Source organism: Pongo pygmaeus, chromosome 9 (genome assembly GCF_028885625.2).
Source record: "Pongo pygmaeus isolate AG05252 chromosome 9, NHGRI_mPonPyg2-v2.0_pri, whole genome shotgun sequence".
NCBI classification, from domain to species: Eukaryota; Metazoa; Chordata; class Mammalia; order Primates; family Hominidae; genus Pongo; species Pongo pygmaeus.
In genome coordinates this window covers 77,926,272-77,950,896 of record NC_072382.2, presented here as the reverse complement: position 1 = coordinate 77,950,896, position 24,625 = coordinate 77,926,272, and the positions used below count along the sequence as shown (strand labels likewise).

Genomic DNA, 24,625 nt, shown 5'->3' with positions numbered 1-24,625 from the left:
ACAGTAATCAAGACTGTGTGGTATTGGTGGAGGGGGAGACACATCAATCAATGGAACATAACTGAGATCCCTAAAACAGACCCACACAAATCTACCCAAATAATTGTTGACAAAAGTGCAAAAGCAATTCAATGGAGAAAGGATAGTCTTTTCCACTAATGGGTCTTAGAACAGTTGGACATCCACATGGAAAAAACAGAAGCTCACACTATGCCTCACACCTTATACAAAATGAACTGAAAATAAACCACAGACTTAAATGTAAAATGTAAAACTATACAATCTTTTAGAAAAAAAACATAGGAACAAATCTTTGGGATCTATAGGTAGGTACAGAGTTCTTAGACTTGACAACAAAAACACAATCCATAAAACTGATAAATTTGACCTCTTTGAAATTAAAAATGTTTGCTCATTGAAAGAGAGGATGAAAAGTTATAGATTGGGAGAAAGAATTCACAAATCACATATTTAATAAAGAATTAGAATCTCACAACTCAACTGTAAAAACAATAGAAACTGTCCTTATTATCTCTTATAAAAAAAGAGAAACCAGGCAAAGACATGAGCAGAAATTTTACCAGGGAGAATACATACACATATGGCAAATAAGCACATGGAAGGTATGTTCAACGTGATTAGCCATTAGGGAAATGCAAATTTTAAAAAACTTCATTAAAAATAGTGACACTACCAAATTCTGGTGAGGATGCAAAGAAACTGGATCACACATATATTGCTGGTGGGAATGTAAAAATGGTGGAGCTACTCTGGAAAACAATTCAGCAGTTTTGAGAAAAACTAAACATAAATTACTACAAAACCTAGCAATTCCACTCTGGGCATTTATTCCGGAGAAGTGAAAACTTGTGTTCCCATAAAAACCTGCATTACAATTGTTCACAGCAGCTTTATTCATGATTGCCCCAAACTGGAAACAATCCAGATGTTACTCAACAGGTGAATGGTTAAACTGTGGTACATCTATACCATGGAATACTACTCAGCAATAGAAAGGAATGAATTATTGACACACTGAACAACTTGGATTAATCGCCAGATAATTATGCTGAGTTCAAAACGCCAGTCTCAAAGGTTATATATATGATACCATTTATATAACATTCTTGAAATGACAAAAACAGAAATGCAGAACAGATTAAGTGATCACCAGAGGTTAAGGACAGGGAGTGAGGAGTGAGGTGGGGCAGGAGGGAAGTAGGTCTGGTTATAAAAGGGCAACATAGACATCCTTCTGATGATGGAAATGTTTTGTATCTTGACTGTATTCATATCAAGCCTTGGTTTTGATATTGTAATATAGTTTTGTAAGATGTTACAAATGGAGGAGATTGGTAAAGGATACTGGGATCTATTATTTTTTACAAATGTATGCATTTCTACAGTTATCTAGAAACTAAAAGTTTAATAAAAAAGAAAAAAAAGAACAAACCCACAAATCATACTACTTATTTATTGAACACCTGTTGTGTGGCCAGGCCCTATTTAAGGTAATCTCATGAATGTTATTTCTTATTTAATTTTCATGAATGCCTAAAGATTATACCCATTTCCCAAATAATCTTTCATGAAATACTAATTCTTTGTGACATTAACAGCCTTCCTTGGAGGTACTATGTAAAAGGAATTCCCTAGTCAAGTAGGTTTAAGAAAGACAAAAACAATTTTTTTTAACTATAGGATTTTTAAGGTCTCTAATATCTAATGAATTTTATAAATATTCAAAACAAGGCCATCATAGACAGCTCTCTTTAATTTTCCCATGTCTTTAATTTTGGAACCCTAGTTTTCACATGATGCCCATTAACAACTTGTCTGAAGATCCAGTATTCCTTATAATATAACAATAAATGTTGGGTTATAGTTTTCTTCCAACATCTCTACTGAAGTGAGCTTTTATGTGTTATTTTGATTTAGGCTATAGATTTACTGTTGTACGTCTAAATATACTTCAATCATAGTGCAGATGATCCAAACTACTTACCATGTAACAATATAAATAGATCGAAGTACTAATGTAAAGACCAACATTCCATACATGACCTAAATAGGAACGGAAAATGAGGTTAGTACAATCATTATTCTTTGGCAAAGGAAGTCTATTTTGCCTACCAAAATAGCCTTCCCAATTAAATGTAAATATTTATTATCCTTCATTACCTTTTAAAGAATAGAATTTTAAAAAATGTGTTAAATCACTAAATCATGCTAACTTCTGAGGAAAAGTTAAGAGTCTGCTTAACTTTATTAAATAACCAGTATCAGAAGTCCTATATCAATTTTAATTCTGAATGGATCCTTGAAATTTTAAATATCTGCTGAAACCTGAACAAATGCTGTAATTTTGCCTTATAATCTTTAGCTCCTCTTTTCCCTTTAGCTCCTCTCTTCTCTTTAGCTTTGCTTTCAGCAAATACAGTAATTGTGCTTCTCATTTTACAATAGTATAAACCTGAATTCTTTTAACTCTTCTAAATGCTTCTGCATTCATATGCATCCTCCCCTGGCATTCTTTTTCATCCCTAGTCTCCAAAAAAGGTGCCCACTTCTTGACTAAAGTTAATCCATTTTCCTATGTTCTTTATTCTATATGTTCCCACATCTTCTAGCGTTGGCTCTTCTTTCTTTTCTGTATTGACTATTAGATGAGTATTAGTACCTAGAAAATTGAACCTAGTGGGAAAATATGATTTAGCAAATACATATAAAGCCAATAGTCGAGAAAGCACCACCCAGGTCAAGAAGCAAATCCTTGTTAACCCCCAAGAAGTGCTGCATGTGTGTCTTCCCAGTCCAACCCTCTCCCTTCCTTCTTAGAGGAAACCACTCTCCTGACTTGTATTATAAACATTGTTTTGCTTTTCTTTATATAATTACTAACTTAAACTAGTCATCTACAAATGCATTCCTAAGCAATAATAATACTGTTTGCTTTTGAGTTATAATAGAATTTTGATTAAGTTTTATTTTATTATTCTTATTTCTTTTGAGGCAGGATCTTTTGTTGTCTAGGCTGGAGTGCAGTGGCACGATCATAGCTCATTGCAGCCTTGATCTCCCAGGCTCAAGCCATCCTCTTGCCTCAGCCTCGCAAGTAGCTGGGAGTAGAGGTGTGCGTAACCACATCCCGGCTAATTTTTTTTTCTTTTTAGTATAGACGAGGTCTCACTATGTTGCCCAGGCTGGTCTGAATCTTATGTGGATGAGGGTACAAAAGAAGCTGTGTGTATGAATAGTTCTGGGTCTTCTGATGAGATGAAGACGCTACATCTGCTATAACTCTCACCCTGTATCCTTCTATAAAGCTGAGTAAACATAGTATTAGATTAAAGCTTATTAGGGTCTCATTGCCAGCTTAAATCCATAACCACAGCTATACTGCTACAAATGGTGAACAAGAAAGGCATAATCCCTATACTCACAGCAATTACAATCTAGTAAAGGGAGAGATAAATAACCAGGCAATTATAATATAGTATTATAACTCTATGGCAGGAACTGTACAGAGTACTTTATAAACACATAGGAAGGCCACCTAATCCAGACTTATACAGTAGACAGTCTTTCTGGAGGATACAGTGTTTAAAATTTTATACCTGAAGCTCACGTAGCAGTTACCTTAAAAGAAAGTGGAAGAGAGTTATTGTCATATCTTATATTCTAGAGACAAGGAGGAAAAAAAGATCCTTATAGTATATTGTTGGAATATAGAATAGGAAAAATGGAGTCACAGACCAGAGGTCAAATCTGGCCTTTCAAGTCATGTTAAGGAGCTGGACTTTATATAACAGTAACAGAGGCCAGGTGTGGTGGCTCACGCCTGTAATCCCAGCACTTTGTGAGGCCAAGGCAGGTGGATCACTTGAGGTCAGGAGTTCGAGACTAGCCTGACCAACATGGTGAAACCCCATCTCTACTAAAAATGCAAAAATTAGCCAGGTGTGGTGGCAGATGCTTGTAATCCCAGCTACCTGGGAGGCTGAGGCACGAGAATTGCTTGAATCCGGGAGGCGGAGGTTGCAGTGAGCTAAGACTGCACCACTGCACTCTAGCCTGGGCGACAGAGCAAGACTGTCTCAGAAAAAAAAAAAAAAAAAAAAAAAAAAAAGGCTGGGTGGGGCGGCTTATGCCTGTAATCCCAGCACTTTGGGAGGACAAGGTGGGTAGATCACCTGAGGTCAGCAGTTTGAGACAAGACTGGCCAACATGGTGAAACCCTGTCTTTTCTAAAAAATACAAAAAATTAGCTGAGTGTGGTGGTGGGTGCCAGTAATCCCAGCTACTTGGAGGCTGAGGCAGGAGAATTGCTTGAACCTGAGAGGCGGAGGTTGCACTGAGCCAAGATCACGCTACTGCACTCTGGCCTGGGCAACAAGAGCAAGACTCCGTCTCAAAAAAAAAAAAAAAAAAAAAAGGAAAAATAATGGAAAGCCAATGAAGGTTTCACCAATAGATAACATGGTCAGACTTACGTATTAGAAAGATGTCCCTGTTGTGCTGAGTGGAGAAAGAGAGGGAGGTGAGACTGACAGGAAACAGACCAATGATAACATGTTGCAATAATCTAAGTGAGAGATAGAGACCTGAACTAGGGTAATATCAGGGGAGATGCAGAGAAGTGGCTAAATTAGAGAGAAATTTAGGGTTCAGACTAATCATTAGTTTGAATGGGAGTTAGAGAGGGGGAAAGAAAGACAAGGATGATGGCCTGGTTTGTGGCATGGATAGTTAGGTGCATGGCAAAATTAATTATTGGATTAGAGAATATATGAAGAGAAGAAAGACTAGGGAGAAAAGTAGTGAGTTCACTTCTGCATATACGTTCAGAGTTTGATGTGCCAGTGAGATATCTGAGTAGAGACCTCTAGCAGAAGTTGGATTCCTAGGTCTATAGTTTAAAAGAAAAATCACAGCTGAAGAAACAGAACTGTCAGCATATAGGAGTCAAAGAGAATGAATTTCCTAGGGAATATGTTGAGCATATGAAATGATGCATTAGGAAAGAACCTATGCCTTGGCAACATCATGGGACTTTTTCAAATTAACTTTCTTCTCTCCAGAGCACCCCTACCCCATACTTTTGATGCTCCCCACTGCTAGTGGCCTACCTAGTATTCATTCTCTCCTTCTGACTATATAGAAACTGATTTTATCTGGCTGGCAGCATGTTCAGCTATATAAGTTTGATTTCTCAACTTATAGAGGTTTTTTTTTAAAATAAAAAGATGACAGAATATATACTTTTCTGCTCCTTATAATTTTTATCTAACAATATGTATATTTTTATAGTGAAATTTTATCTTTCTATATTTAATAGTTGTTTTCAGTCTCCAAACTCCAAAGGCTATAAAAATATTATTAGTGTTTTCTCTCTACTAAAGCAACTAATAAAAGTTAAATCAGGATAACACAGAGAAGGATGGACTGTAATTTTAGACAGAGTTGTTAGGTAAGGCCTCTCTGCTAAGTTAACATTTAAGCAGAGACCTGAATGAAGTGAGGATATAAACCATGTAGATAGCTGGGGTACTAGTATCCTAGGCAATGGCAATAGTGAGTGCCAAAGTCCTAAAGTGGAAACATGCTTGTTGTGTTTGAAATATAAAGCAAGACTCAGTGTGACTGGAGAGAGTGAAGGAGGGGTAAGTGGAAGGACATCCCCTAACCTATTTTTCTTTTTTATAGCAGTTATCACCTTCTAGCATGTATGTATACTATATAAATGTACTTGTTATATCTATAGTGTATTTCATATCATCCTATAGCACTGGTTTTTTAAAAATCCTTTCTCAATGGACTAGGGCAACAGAAATCAAACTTGTCTCTTTCCTTGGCCTTTTACTTCCTTCCTCCAGCCCCTAGATAGCCTTTCAATGATCTTTCTAAAATGAGAATCTGATTTGGTCATACTGCAGCTTAAAACCCTTTAATGGCTCCTGACTGCTTATAATTTTAAGCATAGTATAAAGGGCTCCTCATGACCTAACCACCTCACTAGTAATCCAAACCCATCTCCTACAGTTAGGGCCAGCCATACCAAATATTTATAGTATACCAATGCTTTTAAAACTTTTCTACGAAATATTCCTAATAGCAAAGGAAGGGTGACTTATTCCCGATGGACAGAGATGGGAGAGGCACACTGAAAACACAAACTTCAAAGAAGTTTCTTATTTCATCCTAAAAATTCATGTGGTCATTGTACTCAGTTCTGTAACATATTTATATTTGTTTTAACTTTAAAAAGTTTAATCCCAGCTGGGCATGATGGCACATGCCTGTAATCCCAGCACTTTGGGATGCCAAGGCGGGTGGATCACTTGAGGTCAGAAGTTCAAGACCAGCCTGGCCAACACGAAAAAACCCTGTCTCTACTGAAAATACGAAAATTAGGCCAGGTGCGGTGGCTCATGCCTGTAATCCCAGCACTTTGGGAGGCCAAGGCGGGCAGATCACTTGAGGCCAGGAATTCAAGACCAGACTGGCCAACATGGCGATACCCCGTTTCTACTAAAAATACAAAAATTAGCCGGGCATGATGGTACACGCCTGTAGTCTCAGCTACCTGGGTGGCTGAGGCATAAGAATAACGAACCTGGGAGGTGGAGGTTCCAATGAGCCGAGATTGTGCCATTGCACTTCAGCCTGGATGACAGAGTGAGACTCCTTATCAAAAAAAAAAAAAAAAAAAAAAAAAGTTTAATCCCTACAATATGGTTGAATAAAATAAATGTTATAGGAAAATAGGAATGTTCAGATGCAGTCACTGATTTTGTAAACACCTCAGCACACTACCACAAATCCCTGGGTGAACTTGTACTCCTGTTTCATGTGCAAGAGTTACCAATTCACACTTCTGTACCTTAACACAGGGGTCCACATCCCCCAGACTGGTACGGGTCTGCAGCCTTTTAGGAACTGGGCTGCACAGCAGGAGGTGAGCTGCAGGCAAGTGAGCATTATCGCCTGAGCTCTGCCTCTTATCAAATCAGCAGTGGCATTAGATTCTCATAGGAGCGCAAACACTATTGTGAACTGCACATATAAGGGATCTAAGTTGTGTGCTCTTTATGAGAATCTGATGCCTGATGATATGAGGTGGAATCCCAAAACCATCCCCTGGCTGTCCGTGGAAAAATTATCTTCCACGAAACCGGTCTCTGATGCCAAAAAGGTTGGGGACTGCTGTCTTAACACATGCTTCTCTATAGATGGAATAGCCTTTCTCTACTTCTTTACCTGTGACATCTTGTTCATCTTCAAGACTCTCCTGAAGCCCCTCTATGAGTCATCTAAGTAGATAGAGCTTACCCTTGTCCATATTACCACTGCTTTTACATATTTATCACAAGACTTATATACTGCAATTAATTTTTACAAGTCTGTATTACTGATTAGACAATGATCTTCTTGAGATTAGTGGCCATATCTTATTTGCCTATGTATATTAATGTTAGTCAACATTTATTGAGTGTTTACTATGTGACAAGGGTTTTATACACATTATTTCATTCAATCCTCAAACTTAGGAGGTTACTATAGAGATAGGGTGTAAGTTCCTTGAGGGCAGGGCTTGTTATTTTATTCACTAGTGTATGTATCTCTTGTGCCTAGTACAGTGCCTGGAACACTGAAGGCACTTAAAAAGGGTTTGTTCAGGCTGGGCACAGTGGCTCACACCTGTAACCCTGCCTGAGCTTCACCAAGGCAGGGGCTGAGGTGAGCAGACTGCTTGAGCTCAGGAGTTTTGAGACCTGCCGGGCAACACAGTAAAACCCATCTCTACAAAAGATGCAAAACAGCCTGTTGTAGTGGTGTGTGCCTGTAATTCCAGCTACTTGGGAGGCTGAGGTGGGAGGACTGCTTGAGCCCAGGAGGTCAAGGCTGTAGTGAGCTGTGATTGAGCCACTGCACTCCAGCCTGGGTGACAGGGTGAGGCTCTATTTCAAAAAGAAAGGTGGGGAGATTGTTGAACAATGAGGAAGCCAGCTCAGAGAGGTTAACTAACTTGTCCAGGGTGTACAGTTAGTAAGTGGAGGAGACTAGATTTTAAATCCAGCTCTGCTTGACTGTATGTAGATCATAAAGTCTTTGCTTCGCTGCCTATCTCCAAATTCCAGCTCAGAATTTGGTATAGAGAAGGCAGACAGTAGACATCTGTTGAATGAATGAATGTCTTTTACCTTTAGATTTCTTATTTGCTTCACTCTAGCATTCCCTTATTTCTTCATTTCTCTATCCTGATTTTTAATCTCTAGGCCTAGGACACAAGCCACAGTGGGCATGGATAGACCTAGCTTTCATCCTGCTTCTCTTCTTATCAATAAATATTACTGCTATACATAGGGAAGAAAATCTTTATTAGTGGAAAAACACATGGATATTGCACTAGGGGTAGTTACTTATTAAGAGTTGTTTTTTATTACATAGTGTCAAATAGTTCTAAAGCACAAAATGAAAAACAGATGGTCATAAAACTTGTAAAAATTAACCCAGAATTTCCAAATTTTATATTTTTGTGGTCATTATTTTTCTTTCTTAGTAAAGGCAAACAAGAAGTTTATAAAAACTGAGGTATTTATACAAATTAACTTCATTTATTTATTATTATTTTAAGAGATATGTTGCCTGGGCTGGAGTGCAGTGGCACAATCATAATTCACTGCAGCCTCAAACTCCTGGGCTCAAGGGATCCTCCTGGGCTCAAGGGATCCTCCTGCCTCAGCTTCCCGAGTAACTAGGAATACAGGCATGTTCCACCATGCCCGATTTTTTTTTTTTTTCTTTTTTTGCTACGTTTCCCAGGTTAGTCTCGAACTCCTGGCTTCAAGCAATCCTCCCACCTCAGCCTCCCAAAGGACTAAGATTATAGGCATAAGCTGCTGTGCCTGGCCAACTTTGTTTTTTATACTGTTAATAAAACTTTCTAAATAAAATAGTAATTACATAATGGCATCATTTCAAGTTACAATAAACAAGAAAGTGAGGATGTCTTTTCTTTTCTTTTTTTTTTTTTTGAGACAGAGTTTCATTCTGTCGCCCAGGCTGGAGTGCAGTGGTGCAATCCCGGCTCACTGCAACCTCTGCCTCCCGGGTTCAAGTGATTCTCCTGCCTCAGCCTCCCAAGTAGTTGGGATTACAGGTGCACGCTACCATGCCCGGCTAATTTTTGTATTTTTAGTAGAGATGGGGTTTCACCATGTTGGCCAGGCTGGTCTCGAACTCCTGGCCTCAAGTGATCCGCCCGCCTCGGCCTCCCAAAGTGCTGGGATTACAGGTGTGAGCCACCACGCCCAGCCGTGAGGATGTCTTTTCTGTAGCATTTACTTTAGTTCATCTACCTGCAGCTGACCTGGAGAAAAGCAAGACATAATAATGTGGTTATAGAATATATTTCAAAAGCCAGGTTCCAGTTAGATGATTATTGTATAGCTTGAATTGTAAAAGTTACAAGAACATTAGTAAATGTTAATATAAGCACAAAATATTTTAAAACTCTGGCACTTCTGAAAAGCGTGCTTATTTATTCATTTTTGTTTGCTAGTCTGTTAAAAGAATGATGAAAAGGAGTCAGACAAATCTAGGTTATAATCCTGGCTCTCCCCCTTAATAACTATGTCACCCTAGGGCAAATTACTTAATATTTCTGAGCTCATTTTCCTTGAAATGTATATAATAATTTCCCATTAGTAGGACTGTTGGTGAGATTAGAAGTCTGTGTAGTGGTAAGCATAGTACCAGGCACATGGCAACACTCAAAGGCCTGCTTCTTTATTTCACTCTGGTTTCATAATGGCATACACTTAAATCACCATTTCCTACAATAAAGTTTCCTGTGTCTGCTTCCTTCAGTGTACATCACCTCCCATGTCAAAAAATGTGTTAAAATATATTAGGGGGAAAATAATCAAGGAATTTTCAGTCTGTCTTTTCTAGATGTCATAAAAAGACTTTATGTGTATGTGCATAATGCTTCCTGGTTCTTTCTGCTTATAATAGCAATGTTGCACCTGTATTACTGGATACCAACAGCCAGCTAGACCTGCGCATTGGCTGTCCCAGGTATATTCCTGTTACCTACACTTGACTCCTGTAAGCATTTGAGTTTACAACCTCCCTTTTAAACACTGAACTTCCTTAGAACATCTACCATTTCATTAAAAAAAAATTTTATCTGCATATCATTTCTTAGACAAGGAAATCATAAAGCAGCCATGTATCGTTAAACAATCTAATGTGTAATAATTTACAAAAAATTACCTGATGGAATATCGGCTCTTTTACCTTAAGGTAAACCTGCAAAATATTAGAAAAAACACATGTGAATGAAGTACATTATGAAGGGGGGAAAACCGATTCCAATTACTCTGCAAATCCCAAACCTCTCCTGCTTCCCCCATCTTACTCAGACTTGAATCCAGCCATGTAAAAGCAATCAGGTCAAGTGGCATGCCACAGGAGGGCTAGTATCTACAGGAGGATTTCCTCAGTGCTTAGCCCTGTTATGGTGAGTAGAATGTTTTAGATCTGTTGTGGACCACCCCAAACTCTGGATCAGTATCAAGGAGAGATAAGGATACATGGATTCTCATGAGGAGTGAAGAGGTTATGTTGACAATCCCCAAAGCAGATCTGTTCTACAACAGAAAGAACACTGGACTTAGAGATAGGAGTAAATTTCAACTTCTGCCATTTACTTGCTACATGCCTTGGACAAGTAATTTAACTAAAAGACGCATCCTTCCTCATCTGGATAATGAACAGTAATAGTGGTGAGGAATGATAAGCTAAAATACCTGAAAGTGTCTAGCATACAGTAGGCGCTCAGTAAGTGAAGACATTTAAAACAAATTTCTTGTGCTTTCTTATGCTTCCAGAAATCTCTAACTCACCTTCTAGATGCATTCGCAGTTACACAAACCCTAGCTGTAGGTTCCAATGTCATGTGGATGATTAAGCTCAATGCCTAGTTAAGATTTAACATGCATGTATTGCCCTACAGGAGCACAATTTTTAAATGATATGGTACAGGGGAATCAAAATTCAAGTCATGACCCTGCCATGACTCTCATCACTTGCAAGACAAAGTTCAAATTTCTTAGCCTAACATTCAAATCCTTCCATGGTTCCTTCCTTTCTGTTTGGTCTCACTATTGTTTTCTTGTCTCCTCCTCATCCAAGTCTCCAGAAAGTACTGTGCTTCCTCAAATGTGCTAGTTTCACGCTTCTGTATATTTAAACATGCTGCTCTTTACTTTGTTCAGAAATCTTCCTCTACTCATTACTCATCTTTTAGGATTCAACTCAAACTATACCTCCTTCTTGAAGCCTTTTCTGATCCTTTCTCTATACAGCAGAAGCAACCAGTCACGCTCCTTTCTACCATTACTCTTCATGTATAAACTTTGTGGCATTTAATAGTTTGTTTCTCTCCCTACAAGACTATAATATCTTTGATAGTAAGTACTGGATTTAGATATTTCTATATCCTCATTTAATGTAGCAATCCCATAAAATTTTATATAATTTTATTACTTGGCTACAGAAGTTTCTACCCTCAGTACAAAAAAAAACCAAACCCAGATTATTTCCTTTAAGCATTATGAGCTTTAAAAGTATGATGTGTATGAGATATGGTATATCTGTAACTCTAAACCCAGTAAGGGAGAATGCTTTTAATCTCTGAAATTTCTTATTTCAAAATACTAATTTCCATTTATATAGGTAATGCTATCAGATTCCCATTGTTACTAATAAAAGAAATGCAAAATGACATACCTCTTAAAGACATTTTTTAAAGCAAATAATTATGGAGTCCTTCCTATGTGTTAGGTATTAATTTTCACAACTAACATAAAATATATACTATTATTTTCTTCATTTAACAGATAAAGGAAACTAAGGCTGAGAGAGATTAAGTAATTTGCAAGGTCCCAAAGTTTTTAAGTAGCCTGGATCCAAACTTAAATCTGACTTCCAAGTCTGTCTGTCCCACCAATTCTCTATATAAACTTGATTGGCCAGGCAAGTCACTGACAATCTCTAGACTTGATTCTCTTCTTTCATATCATAACAAGACTTCATTTCACCTCTGAAATTCTACAATTCTTTCATGATTAACCAATATGTAGTTGATATGGTTTGGTTGTATGCCCACCCAAAATCTCATCTTGAATTGTAATCTGAATCGTAATCTCTATGTGTTGGGGAAGGGACTTTGTGGGAGGTGAACAGATCATGGGGGTGGGGTGGTTCCCTCATGCTTTTCTCATCATAGTGAGTGAGTTCTCATGAGATCTGATGGTTTTATAAGGAGCTTCTTCCCCCTTCGCTCTGCACTTCTTTCTCCTGCCACCATGTGAAGAAGGATGTGTTTGCTTCACCTTCCACGATGATTTGTTAAGTTTCCGGAGGCCTCCTCAGCCCTGCGGAACTGTGAGTCAATTAAACTTCTTTCCTTTATAAATTACCCAGTCTTGGGTATTTCTTTATAGCAGCATGAGAAGGGACTAATACAGTAGTTTCGGCAAAGTAATGTGGAAACAAGTAAATAGTGCATATGTGCCCTCTCAACCTCCTATTCAACATCTCAACTAACTGAAATTTGGCTTTTGCCTCCATCAGTTTACTACTGACAGTATCCTCATTAAGGTTACCTGGTCTTCCAACTGAAAATTTCTAGTAGCTCTCAATCTTCATTGTACTCATCCTTTCAGAGGCAACTGTTCTTCCATTTTTCACTTCTAGAAATCTTTGTACTCCATGACATCAGGCTCTCCTAGCTTTCTTACGTCCCTGATTACTTGTTCTCAGTCTCTTTTGCTAGCTCCATTTCTTCTACCTAGTCCTCAAATGTAAGTATTTCATTAGGTTGTACTTTTAGTCTTTGTTTGTTTTGAAACAGGGTCTCACTCTGTCACCCAGGCTAGAGTGCAGTGGCACAATCATGGCTCACTGAAGCCTTGACCTCCTGGGCTCAAGCAATCCTCTCACCTCAGCTTCCTGAGTAGCTGGGACTACAGGTGCATGCCACCACATCCAGCTAATTTTTAAAAAATGTTTTGTAGAGACGAGGTCTCACTATGTTGCCCAGCTGGTCTTGAACTCCTGGGCTCAAGCAGTCCTCCCATCGTGGCCTCCCAAAGTGCTGGGATTACAGGTGTGAGCCACTGTGGCTGGTCCCTTTAGTCATCTTAACGGCCCATGCTACTTTTTCAGGTCATCTATTCTCATATTTTTGTACTATCTATACCCTGACAAATCCTAAATCTACATCTTTAGGCCAGCCTAACTGTTAAGCCTCAGATGTAATTAATGTCAGGCACCTCAATCTTAACACATTTCATATGAATTTATCTCTACCCCTACCCCATGGTGCGAACCTACTCATTATCTATCCTGCAAAAGCTATTCATCCTCCAAGTTTCCTGTTTTGATTAAGGACATACTATCTATCCTGACAACCAGGCCAGTAGTCATTCTAGACAACTCCTTTTTACTCTACTTTCACCCCCTCTACTATGAAGTGGGTCACATATCCTGCAGTTTGTTACTTATGACCGTTTCTTTTCAACCCCACAGCTATATTACTTTCACCTGAGTCTCATATCTTACTAAAGCAAATACAAAAGTCCCTGGGTCTAGCCTCATACTCCTGTAATCCAGCCTCCATAACCAGAGCAATCTTTCTAAAACACATATCTGATTACATCTTTCCTTTAAACCAGTTATTGGCTCCACACTACCTTTTTCTTTTCTTTTTTTTCTTTTTGAGATGGAGTCTCACTCTGTCGCCTATGCTGGAGTGGAGTGGCACGATCTCAGCTCACTGCAGCCTCCGCCTCCGGGGTTCAAGCAATTCTCCCATCTCAGCCTCCTGAGTAGCTGGGATTACAGGGGAGTGCCACCACACCTGGCTAATTTTTCCATTTTTAGTAGAGACAGGGTTTCACCATGTTGGCCAGGCTGGTCATGAACTCCTGACACCTCAAGGTGATCCACCAGCCTCAGCCTCCCAAAGTGCTGGGATTACAGGAGTGAGCCACTGCGCCTAACCACTCCACACTTCTTCGAGGATAAATATTTGAACTCTCAAACAAGGCATAGAAGGGTATTTATAATCTGACATTTGTCTAATTCACTAGACTCATTCACTGCCCTTCAATTACCATATGTTCCAGCCATATTAAATCTTGCCCAGTTCTACCAGTGGTGATGATTTAATGAGACAATAAAGGTAAAGTATGTAGTTACAATATCTGGCATATAGTAAGTGATTGAAAATGGTAGTTCACTATGTTGTTTCAAAGTTCTCTGCCTATGAACAAACAATAGTGCTATCTACAAATTCTTCACTGCACTCTTGCCCAGGGGTCTGATGAACTCCTACTCATCAGTTAAATTCTAGTGCAAGTGCCACCTCTCAGAAGCTTTCCTTGACCCATGCATGAAGCCTTGATTGAACCTCCTTTATCTCATCACCATATAAGTAGTTTTTACCTCTATTATTGCAATTATTATCTTTTGATGCAATTCTTTGTGTACATGTCTAAAATCTCTAACAGAATGAGCTCCTCACAGATAGCAACTGCTTTTTAATCATCTCTGTATTTCTAGTGCCTGACATGGTAAGTTTTCAATAAATGTTTTCTGAAATAAATATTTTCATAATATAAAATGCAATTTACTTGAGAAAAAAAGCATTAATGTAGAATTAGAAGTGACTAGCTATCTCAACTTACTAGAGAAAAGTTAATCATTAAAACAGTCACATTTGGACCAATGGAGCAGAGCCAATCTCTCATTTTTAACAAATAGGAGCTAATATGTCCATCTATGAGAAAAATTAATTTTTCCCAATTATTGCTACTAAATATTTGCTTTTTTGCTTTTTCCCTTTAAAAACTAAACAGATTTTTAAAAGTACTTCAATTACAGTGAGAAGTAACATTTGAACAGGGAACAAGGGAGCAATATTTGTCAGTGTGATATTCTTGTTTTGTGTAGAAAGATTTCAGTTTGATAGCATGAAGCAAATACTGGAAGTAAAATATGTCAAACTCCATAAATGGTGAATTTACATGCTTAATCTGTTAGAAACAAAATATGACTTACTGTGGTTACTATTAAACTGAATAGAACTAAGGTAAAAAGCAGATGGTAGTTTACTGAGTTCTTGATCTTGAAACATTCAAACCTTGAAAAAAAGAGAGAAAGAAACTTTTAAAAGAATATATAAGTAGGAACATAAATAGAATGCTGCTTTACCACTTGCCTATATCTCTCGATGATAAGTGATATCCATCATTTCTTTCCACTCATAGAGAAAACCTGCACTGCCTATTATCCTCTAAGAGGCTGGAAGGACTAGGATTAGACACGTGACTTAAACTGGGACAATGAAAGGTTCTCGCCTGAGAGTCTGGAGTTTGGGAGGGAGAGACTGAATCAATTCAGTATAGAGAGTCAGCTGGGTGCGGTGGCCAATGCAGGAGGATCACTTGAGTGCAGGATTTTGAGACCAGCCTGGGCAACAAATTGAGACCCTGTCTCTACAAAAAATAAAATAATTAGTGGGCATGGTGGTGTACATGGCATGTAGTCCCATGTACATGGGCATGTAGTCCCAGCTACTCGGGAGGCTAAGGTGGGAGGAGAGCTTGAGCCTGGGAGATAGAGGGTCCAGCCTGGACGACAGAGCAAGACCCTGTCTCCAAAAAAAAAGGTATAGAGAGTCAAAGTCATATGGACTCAAGGTCTGAGGCTGATATTTGGGGGCAGCCAAATTGAATGAAGAAGTAGATGAATGAGTAGAAGTAATCTACAGGGAGAGAAAAATATAGCAGATACAAAAAGGTGAAGCCATGTGGAGAGGAAGGAATGGCAAAAAGAGGGAAGGGGGAAGAAGCTGTCCTTCCAGTTCTAGTAAGGTGGGGCTGTACTTCCTGCTATTGGGTTCCACATAATTTCCTCATATCCTTACAATAAATAAGGATGTAATAAATAAGGATATAATTTCCTCATATCCTTACAGTAAATAAATAATCTCTCCTAATTCAAGCTAGCTTGAATAGGTTTCTATATCTTGCAACTAATGATTCCTAAGGAACATTATTGGAGAAAATAGCAGTCTATTATAATTGTCTCTTTCCTTATCTATCTCCTCAACTAGCCTGTGAATTCCTTGTGTGCAGGAATAAATTTTATTTTTTTCATATATCTAGCACAAAGATAATGCTTAACACATAGGAGGTATCCGGTAAATAAGCAAATATGAACAGACAATTGGCCATCAGTGAGTATCCAATCCAACCTTTGAGGACTGTGACTTGGTATAGGCAGCAAGAGTGTTCTCTCAGTTTACTAACTGGCTGTGGGAATTGGACCAACTCTTATTTTCTTATTTGTAAGGAAAGGTGGTTAGAGGAGGCACTTTCTAAGATCTCTTTTACCTTTAAATTTTGTCACTTGGACAATGATGAAAATATTAGGTGAAATATTAGTTTTTACTTTTAAACACTATTATTCCAAATTCGAAAGCAAGTTATCTGTTAAGAAACCAAAGGTCTTTAGGAGGCCTGGCTTGTATTTATTACCATGGTTATTTCACTTTATTACATACAGTCACTTTCTTATCTGTCCCCTTCCTCAGACAATGAGTTCCTTGATTCTGTATCTACAGAGCCTAGGATCATGCCTAAAATAAAGGAGGTTTTCCAGTACATGTTTCACAAATGAACAAGCACACAGAAGCCAAGACAGATTTAAAAATCATTAGAGCCCGGGTGCAGTGGCTCACGCCTGTAATCCCAGCACTTTGGGAGGCCGAGGTGGGCAGATCACAAGGTCAGGAGTTCGAGACCAGTCTGGCCAACACAGTGAAACCCCATCTCTACTAAAAATACCAAAAAATTAGTCGTTGTAAGTGTATGCCTGTAATCCCAGCTACTTGGGAGGCTGAGGCAAGGAGAATCACGTGAACCCGGGAGGCAGAGGTTGCAGTGAGCCAAGATTGCGTCATTGCACTCCAGCCCGGGCGACAGTGCGAGACTGTCTCAAAAAAAAAAAAATCATTAGAGGTCTAGACTGCTTCACGTATTTGATATGTTCAAAGAATATCCTAAGGAATCAACAGAAAAACGAGTAAGTTATCAAAGTGATAATATAAAAGGTCAATATACAAAAATCACTTATATTTCTAAATGCTGGCTATGAACAATTGGAATATAAAGCTTTTAAAAAGCAATACTGTGGTCAAGTGCGGTAGCTCACGCCTGTAATTCCAGCACTTTGGGAGGCTGAGGTGGGAAGATTGCTTGATGTCAGGAGTTCGAGACCAGCTTGGGCAACATGGCAAAATCCCGTCTCTACAAAAATTCAAAAATTAGCCGGGCATGGTAGAGCGCACTTGTAGTCCCAGCTACTTGGGAGGCTATGTAGGAGGATGGCTTGAGCCTGGGATGAGGAGACTGCAGTGAGCCAAGATCGTGCCAATGCTCTCCAGCCTAGGTGAGAGCCAGGCCCCATGTCAAAAAAGAAAAAAAAGCAATACTATTGAAAATAGCATCCTAACCATGAAAAACACAGGGTTAAATTTAACAAAGATCAAGTCACTTAAAATCACAAAATGTCACTTAGATAAATTAAAGAACCACATTCATGGTTTGGGAGACTTAGTAATGTTAAGATATTAACTTTCCTCAAACTGGTCTATAGAGTCGAAGAAATTACAGTCAATCTTCCAGCAGGCTATTTTGTAAAAATTGACAAGCTGACTCTAAAATTTATGTGGAAATGCAAAGGACCTAAAATTTCCAAAGCTATACTGAAAAAGAACAAAATTGAAGGACTTACTCTAACTGACTTTAAGATTTACAATAAAGCTACAGTAACTAGACAGTATGAGGACACACGCAGTGAAAATACAAAAATTAGCTGGGGGTGGTGGCGGGCGCCTGTAGTCCCAGCTACTTGGGAGGCTGAGGTAGGAGAATCACTTGAAGCTGGGAGGCGGAGGTTGCAGTGAGCCGAGATCGCGCCACTGCACTCCAGAGTGGCAACAGAGTGAGACTCCGTCTCAAAAAAAAAAAAAAAAAAAAGGAAAAAGGTTTGAATAGATTGAATAGATAGTTCTTAATATAACATATACAAATGGACAATTAGAATATAAAAAGATGCACATCATTAGTCACTAAGAAAATACACATTAAAACACCACAGAGATAGTATTTCATACTCACTAGAATGACTAAAATAAAAAAGACTGATAATACCAAGTCTTGGCAAGTATATGGAGCAAATGGAAGTTTCATATATTGCCAGTAGCACCATAACAAGGTGCAACTAAATTGAAAAACAGTTTGGCAGTTTCCTATAAAGTAAAACATATACTTACCATACAACACAGAAATTCCACTTCTAGATATATACCCAAGAGAAATGAAGTCATATATCCATACAAAGACTTGTTAACAGATGTACATGGTCCCTTTATTCATAGTAGCCCCAAACTGGCAATAACCTTAATGTTCAACATTGGTAAACAGTATAAAATGGAATACTACTAGTGATATATGTAACAACATAGATGAATATATTCATCAAAAGTAATTGGCAAATTAGTGGCCTCAAAAAATATTATACTGAATAAAAGAATCCAGTTACAAAAGAGTACGTATGGTATAATTTCTTTTATATAAAATTCCAGAGCAGACAAACTAATCTATAACTATAGAAAGCAGATCAGTGGTAGCCTGGAGGCCAGGGTAGGTGTCAGTATTAACTGCAATGGGTCAGAAAAGAATGTTCTAACATGATAGAAATGTTCTGTTTCTCTTTCTTGCCATAAGGGTAATGGGTACGTAGGAGTATACATTTGTCAAAACTCGTCAAACCATACACTTAAACTGGGTGCATTTTATTCCATGTAAACTGTGTGTCAATACAGTGGATTAAAAATTATTTCACCCCTTTCATTTCCTTCTAAGTGTCACTTAAAGTGTACTACAGCAGGCTCTTTCTGAATGGGGGAATATGATCATAAACGGATACTGCAGAAGATTGCTGAGGAAAGATTAGAATCCAGAGACCTAGTTTTTGAGAAACAAAAGCTTTGCGTGCTCTTTTTATATATTCTTTTTTATACTCTGAGGTGGTAGCAATGATGAAACTTATGTTTAATTCACTATGACAGGACACCATGCTCCATTTTCATATAATGGCAAGCTCTATCCCTTTCTACTCCACTGAACTTTGTATGTCTCAGGTATAGTATTAATCACATCACATGAAAGCTGCTTGTTTCTGGTTCTGTTTCTTTTACTAAACTACAAATTTCTTGAGGTAAAAGGACTATTTCTTACTTAATTTCCCAGTTCCCAGTGCCTATCACAGTGCATGATACATGAATAGCACACAATAAGTTTATTTTATAAACAAATCATTTATTTTAATCTTCATGGGAAATTTATAAGTACTATAATCTCCACTTTTACAAACAAAGGAACAAAGGTTGACTTACTTAAGCTCATTCAGTTACTAAATATCAGAGCTGAAAATTGATCTACAGTATCAGTATCCTTCTAAGTAATATCTGCTGTTCCCTAGCACTAAAACTGTTTTTCTTTTTCTTTTTTTTTTTTGAGACAGGGTCTTGCTCTGTCCCCTAGGTAGAGCGCAGTGGCGGCACAATCATGGCTCATTGCAACCTCAGCCTCCTGGGGCTCAGGCAGTCCTCCTGCCTTAGCCTCCTGTGTAGCTGGGACACAGGTGTGTACCACCATGCAAGCTAATTTTTTAATTTTTTGTAGTGACAGGGTCTCGCTATACTGCCCAGGCTGGTCTTGAACTCCTGGGCTCAAGCAATACTCCTGCCTTGGCCTTCCAAAGTGCTGGTATTACAGATGTGAGCAAACTATGCCTGGCTCCTAGCACTAATACTTAAGAGTTCTTTGTACCCATTATATGATGGTTATCTGATTCTTTTCAATATAGTCATAATTGCTAGCTCAAGAATATCTTCTCCTAAAGATATATAAACATCAGAATAGTTTTTAAAATATGTTATTAAAAGGAGTTTACCTTATTTTTTTAGATCAAGGTGACAAACTATGGCTCAAGAGCCAATATCTTGGCCTGAGCCTGTTTTTTTTTGTTAGTTTGGTATTGTTTTTTGTTTTTCTTGAGACATGGCCTCCCTCTGTTGCCCAGGCTGAAGTGCAGTGGCACAATCATGGTTCACTGCAGCCTCAACCTCCTGGGCCCAAGTGATTCTCCCACCTCAGCCTCCCAAGTAGCTGGGATTACAGGCATGTACTACCATGCCTGGCTAATTTTGTAATTTTTGTAGAGATGAGGTCTCCCTATGTTGCCCAGGCTTATCTTGAACTCCTGGGCTCAAGCGATCCTCCCACCTTGGCCTCCAAAAGTGCTGGGATTACATGTGTGAGCACTGTGCCCAGCTAAACCTGTTTTTTTAAATAAAATGTTACTGGAACATAGTCACACTCATTTATTTACATATTATCTGTGGTAGCTTCCAAGCTACAACAGCAGAGTTGAAGAGCTGCAACAGAGACTCCTGTCCTACAAAGCCTAAAATATTTATCATCTGGCCCTTTACAGAAAAAGTTTTCTGATCCCTGTTCTACATCTTTTTTTCTGGGGGGGACAGGGTCTCACTCTGTCACCCAGGCTGGAGTGTAGTGGTGCCATCTCAGCTCGCTGCAGCCTCTGCCTCCTGGGTTCAAGCAATTCTCCCACCTCAGCCTTTTGAGTAGCTGGGACTACAGGCACACATCACCATGCCTGGCTAATTTTTTGTATTTTTAGCAGAGACAGGTTTTCACCATGTTGGCCAGGCTGCTGTTCTATATCTTCTTACCTAAGTTTGAAATAGGGCTTGACGCCATATAGGTCATAGCAGCTAGATGGCATTCTTACTTTTATTGTTTCTGGATAAAGATCAGTCTTAGTAAAGGTAAGAGCCAACAGTGATATAGTTGGTTATAGCTAACTAAAAATAAAAGAAAAAAATCTTTGAATTACTTTAGTGTGTACCATTAACTTTGAGAGAGGTATTAGGAAGTAGAAGTCAGATATGAACTGCTTTAAATTGTGGCTCCACTACTTAAAAGTGTCTCAGGATCCTTAGGGTGTTGCTTTTCTAGCCAGAAACCTCTGTGGCTGGTGGCACCTTTGCCTGAGTTTTGTTCTGGCCCACTGGGCTCATTCTGCCCACTCGGCCTGGCAGGCTGTACTTGGCTCATGCTACCAGCCTGGATCCCATGCCTGCCAAGGGGAAGCCAGGAATGGAGCAGTGAGAGGTGTATTAATGAGGAAGCTTGGGGTCTGGCCACTGTGCACAGCCAGGCACACTGGCTATTGTAGCAGGGCGGGCAGCTCCAGAAGCCGGCATAGGCACTGGCTCCATGCAATCCTGCAGTTTGATCAGATACATCGTAAGCATCTTCCACTGTGGGCACCCCCATCTGGACAAGGGGAATGCAGTGGTGCCTGGAAACTGGGAGATGCCAGAAACCACCAAGCCCCCAAAAGGGTGTCACAGCCCTGACTCACGGAGCCCCTAGGTCTGGGCTCCCCGAAGGGCCACAGCTCTTCTCTCCTTCTTATCTCCTGCAATGTGGCAAGCTGGGGAGAGGGATATGTTTCAGCCCTGTTTGTGTTACATCTCTTTCAGCCCACCATTTGGCAAGTCCTAAGTTCTTGTCCTGCATCCAGGACAAGATGTCCTGCATCTTGTCCTGCATCTTGTCCACATCCAGGTATGTGGACAACTGGAGGGTGAACAAGGTGGAAAGGAGCTTTATTGAGTGACAGAACAGCTCTTGGGAGACCCAAAGTGGGTGGCTCCTATCTGCAGGCAGGTCATCCCAATGAATGTCCAGCTCTCAGTGGAGAGGAGATCCAGAGTGGGTAGCTCCTATTCGCAGGTAGGTCCTCCAGTCATCTGTGTGAGTCTTGCTGGGTCTGGGGTTTTTATGGGCTCAGAAGGAAGGAAGTGAGTGCTGATTGATCAATGGGTGGCCATGGGAGGGCTTGGAAAAAGCACTGTAAGTTCTCACTCTGGGCCACAGACTCCACCCGAAACTGACAGCCTGGCCCCCAGGCTTCAGGCTGTCCCCGGCTTGAAGGTGGAGCTTCACCGGGGACTGCCCCTTTCTGCCCAGGAGCCTGTCTGCTTCCTGCCACCATCAATGTATGGCCCATGGTGCCCAGGCTGTTCTTGCCGAGGGGTGCCTGCAGGCCCACACCAAGCTGCCCTCAGTCCCCGCCTCGGCCTCCCTCCCATGCTTGTCAGTGCCTAAAGTCCAGAGGGGGCGGAGGTGGCAGGGGGCTGGCATGTCAGCACCACCCCAAGCACATGCACACCTGGCCAGGTTGCGGCAGCACCTGGGCTCGGCCACAGCTTTGCTCTGCCCTGGAGTGGGAGCTGGGAGCGGAGAGAGGCCAGGCAGTGGGAGCAGGCACTTTCAAGCCTGCAGGGGCAAGGGGTTTCCTGGAACTCCAAGAGTGCAGGGATGCCCAGGTCCAGAGCTGTGGCTGGGCAGCTGCAGCTGTGCCCGGGAGTGTGGGGCTCCTGCCCCACCAACTTAGTAGGGGACGGGGTTCCCACCTGTTCCCGGTCCCCACCAGCACTGCCTCCCCTGCTGCAGCCAGCGTCTTTGCAGTGGCTGCTCTAACTGGGCTACTGCTGCCCTCAAAAGCCTTGTTACTAGGGCCTGACTCAGGCATGTGGGTCCCTACATAAGCTAGTAATTTTTTGCCCCTCCAAACACATATTCTTAACATACTTGTCCAACATTTAGAGAAGGCTGATGCTACAGGGTAATGGGTGAAGGAGGCTTTCCTCTAATGTTCCCAGTGACTTAGCTAGAGCCCAAACCTGCATACCCTAACTTACTCAAATAGAAGACATATAGCTAACCTCACCTACCCTCCTTAGAAGGCACATTATTTGATCATGCAGTACAGGAAGGGTCTCACTTCTACACTTCTGCCACATACCCAGGCAGTCTATCAAAGTGTTCTTCCAATCTCTCCTTGAGAGGAATTGTGATCATTGTAATTTTCTCCATCATGACATATTTCCAGGGATATTTCAGTGTTCCTCAGAGACTGTTTACCTGGACAATGGCCTGGCCAGTATGCTTTTAAATCAAGCTCTGTTTTTGTCCATAGACAAGTTACTGCATCTCTCTGTGCTTTACTTCCTTGTCTATAAAATGGGGACAATACCCATTTATCTTGCATAGTTGCTGAGAATTAGAGATGGCACTGTACACTGCCTAGCACAGTACAAAGTAGATAAATATTAGCATTTATTAATGTTATTTATCATAATCATTTTTATCTTTCAAGATTGATTTTTTCCCTGACATTCAGGAAATGCAAATTAACTTGATAATAAAGTAAACAGAATATAATACAGTAAGAGAACTTTGGATTGGGAATGGCCTGTAAACTGTTTCCATATTTGTAAATAACCAGTCAAAATAAGTATATTCTTGAGAGCATTTAGTCTACCTTAGAATAAGAAAACAAGAATCTATTTAAAAGATAACTTCAAACAAAAAGGAGATTAAGTTGACATGATCACTATACAACTAGAAGTGTACCTCACTTTTCTGGTAAGCGTCTTGTTAAACTATACTGTAGAATACAGAAACTGTATCTGAAAACTTTTATGGCACAATATGAAAATCTTTATCTAAATTTGTACACATTATTCACTTGGGAAAGGCAAATTATGGAATTTAAGCTATTTAGATCCTATCTAAATTGGCTACAGGGTTTTGAGATCACAAAAGTTAATACACAACATTATTGTAACTTCCCAGAAATTATACTCTATATTGATATCATAAAATTTATAACCTTCTACATTATTAAAATATCCTAGTAATATAAATATATCAGTTATATTAATCCACTATGAGGTAAATATAAATTTAAAAATATATCAAACAATGAAATTTTAAAAGTACTTACATGCAGTACACAAATATGCAACAGCTGTATATCATTGGGAGTTCATCCAATAGCTATAAGAAACAAAGATAGATAACAGGCTTGAATATCATGGAGCAGCAATTATTATGCAAATCAAAATAAAACATCAAAATGATTAAGATTTTCAGCTCTTAGACCAGGCACAGAGGCTCACACCTGTAATCCCAGCACTCTGGGAGGCCAAGGTTGGAAGATCGCTTGAACTTAGGTGTTTGAGATCAGCCTGAGTAACACAGTAATACCCTGTCGCTACAAAAACTTTAAAAAAAAAAAACAGCAGGGCATGGTAGTGGCATGTGCCTGTAGTCCCAGCTACTTGGGAGGCTGAGGCGAAAGGATCGCTTAAGCCTGAGAGGTCGAGGCTGCAGTGAGCCATGATTGCACCACTGCACTCCAGCCCGGGCAACACAGCAAGACCCTGTCTCAAAAAAAAAAAAAAAAAAAAAAAAGAAAAAGAAAAAAGAAAAAAAAAGGTTTCAGCTCTTATTTCTTTTACTAATTCTCTTTATATATTTGTCATCAAATTTACTCTGAGTATGTGTGTGTAGTTTACTGTTTTTGCACAAACAAGGTT

The 24,625-nt window shown here is 39.6% G+C and overlaps 1 protein-coding gene across 1 annotated transcript in view; it reads right to left on the bottom strand.

The window, feature by feature from the left end:
- The window catches only part of ACER3 (alkaline ceramidase 3), a 162,595-nt gene that overhangs the window by 24,455 nt on the left and 113,515 nt on the right, over positions 1–24,625 (bottom strand). Inside the window, exons 4-7 of the mRNA XM_054437810.2 lie at positions 24,031–24,083; positions 15,136–15,217; positions 10,282–10,317; positions 2,006–2,064 (exon numbers count right to left, since the gene is read on the bottom strand). Of these exons, the coding sequence (XP_054293785.1) occupies positions 2,006–2,064; positions 10,282–10,317; positions 15,136–15,217; positions 24,031–24,083 (230 nt within the window). The remainder of the gene's footprint in view (positions 1–2,005; positions 2,065–10,281; positions 10,318–15,135; positions 15,218–24,030; positions 24,084–24,625) is intronic.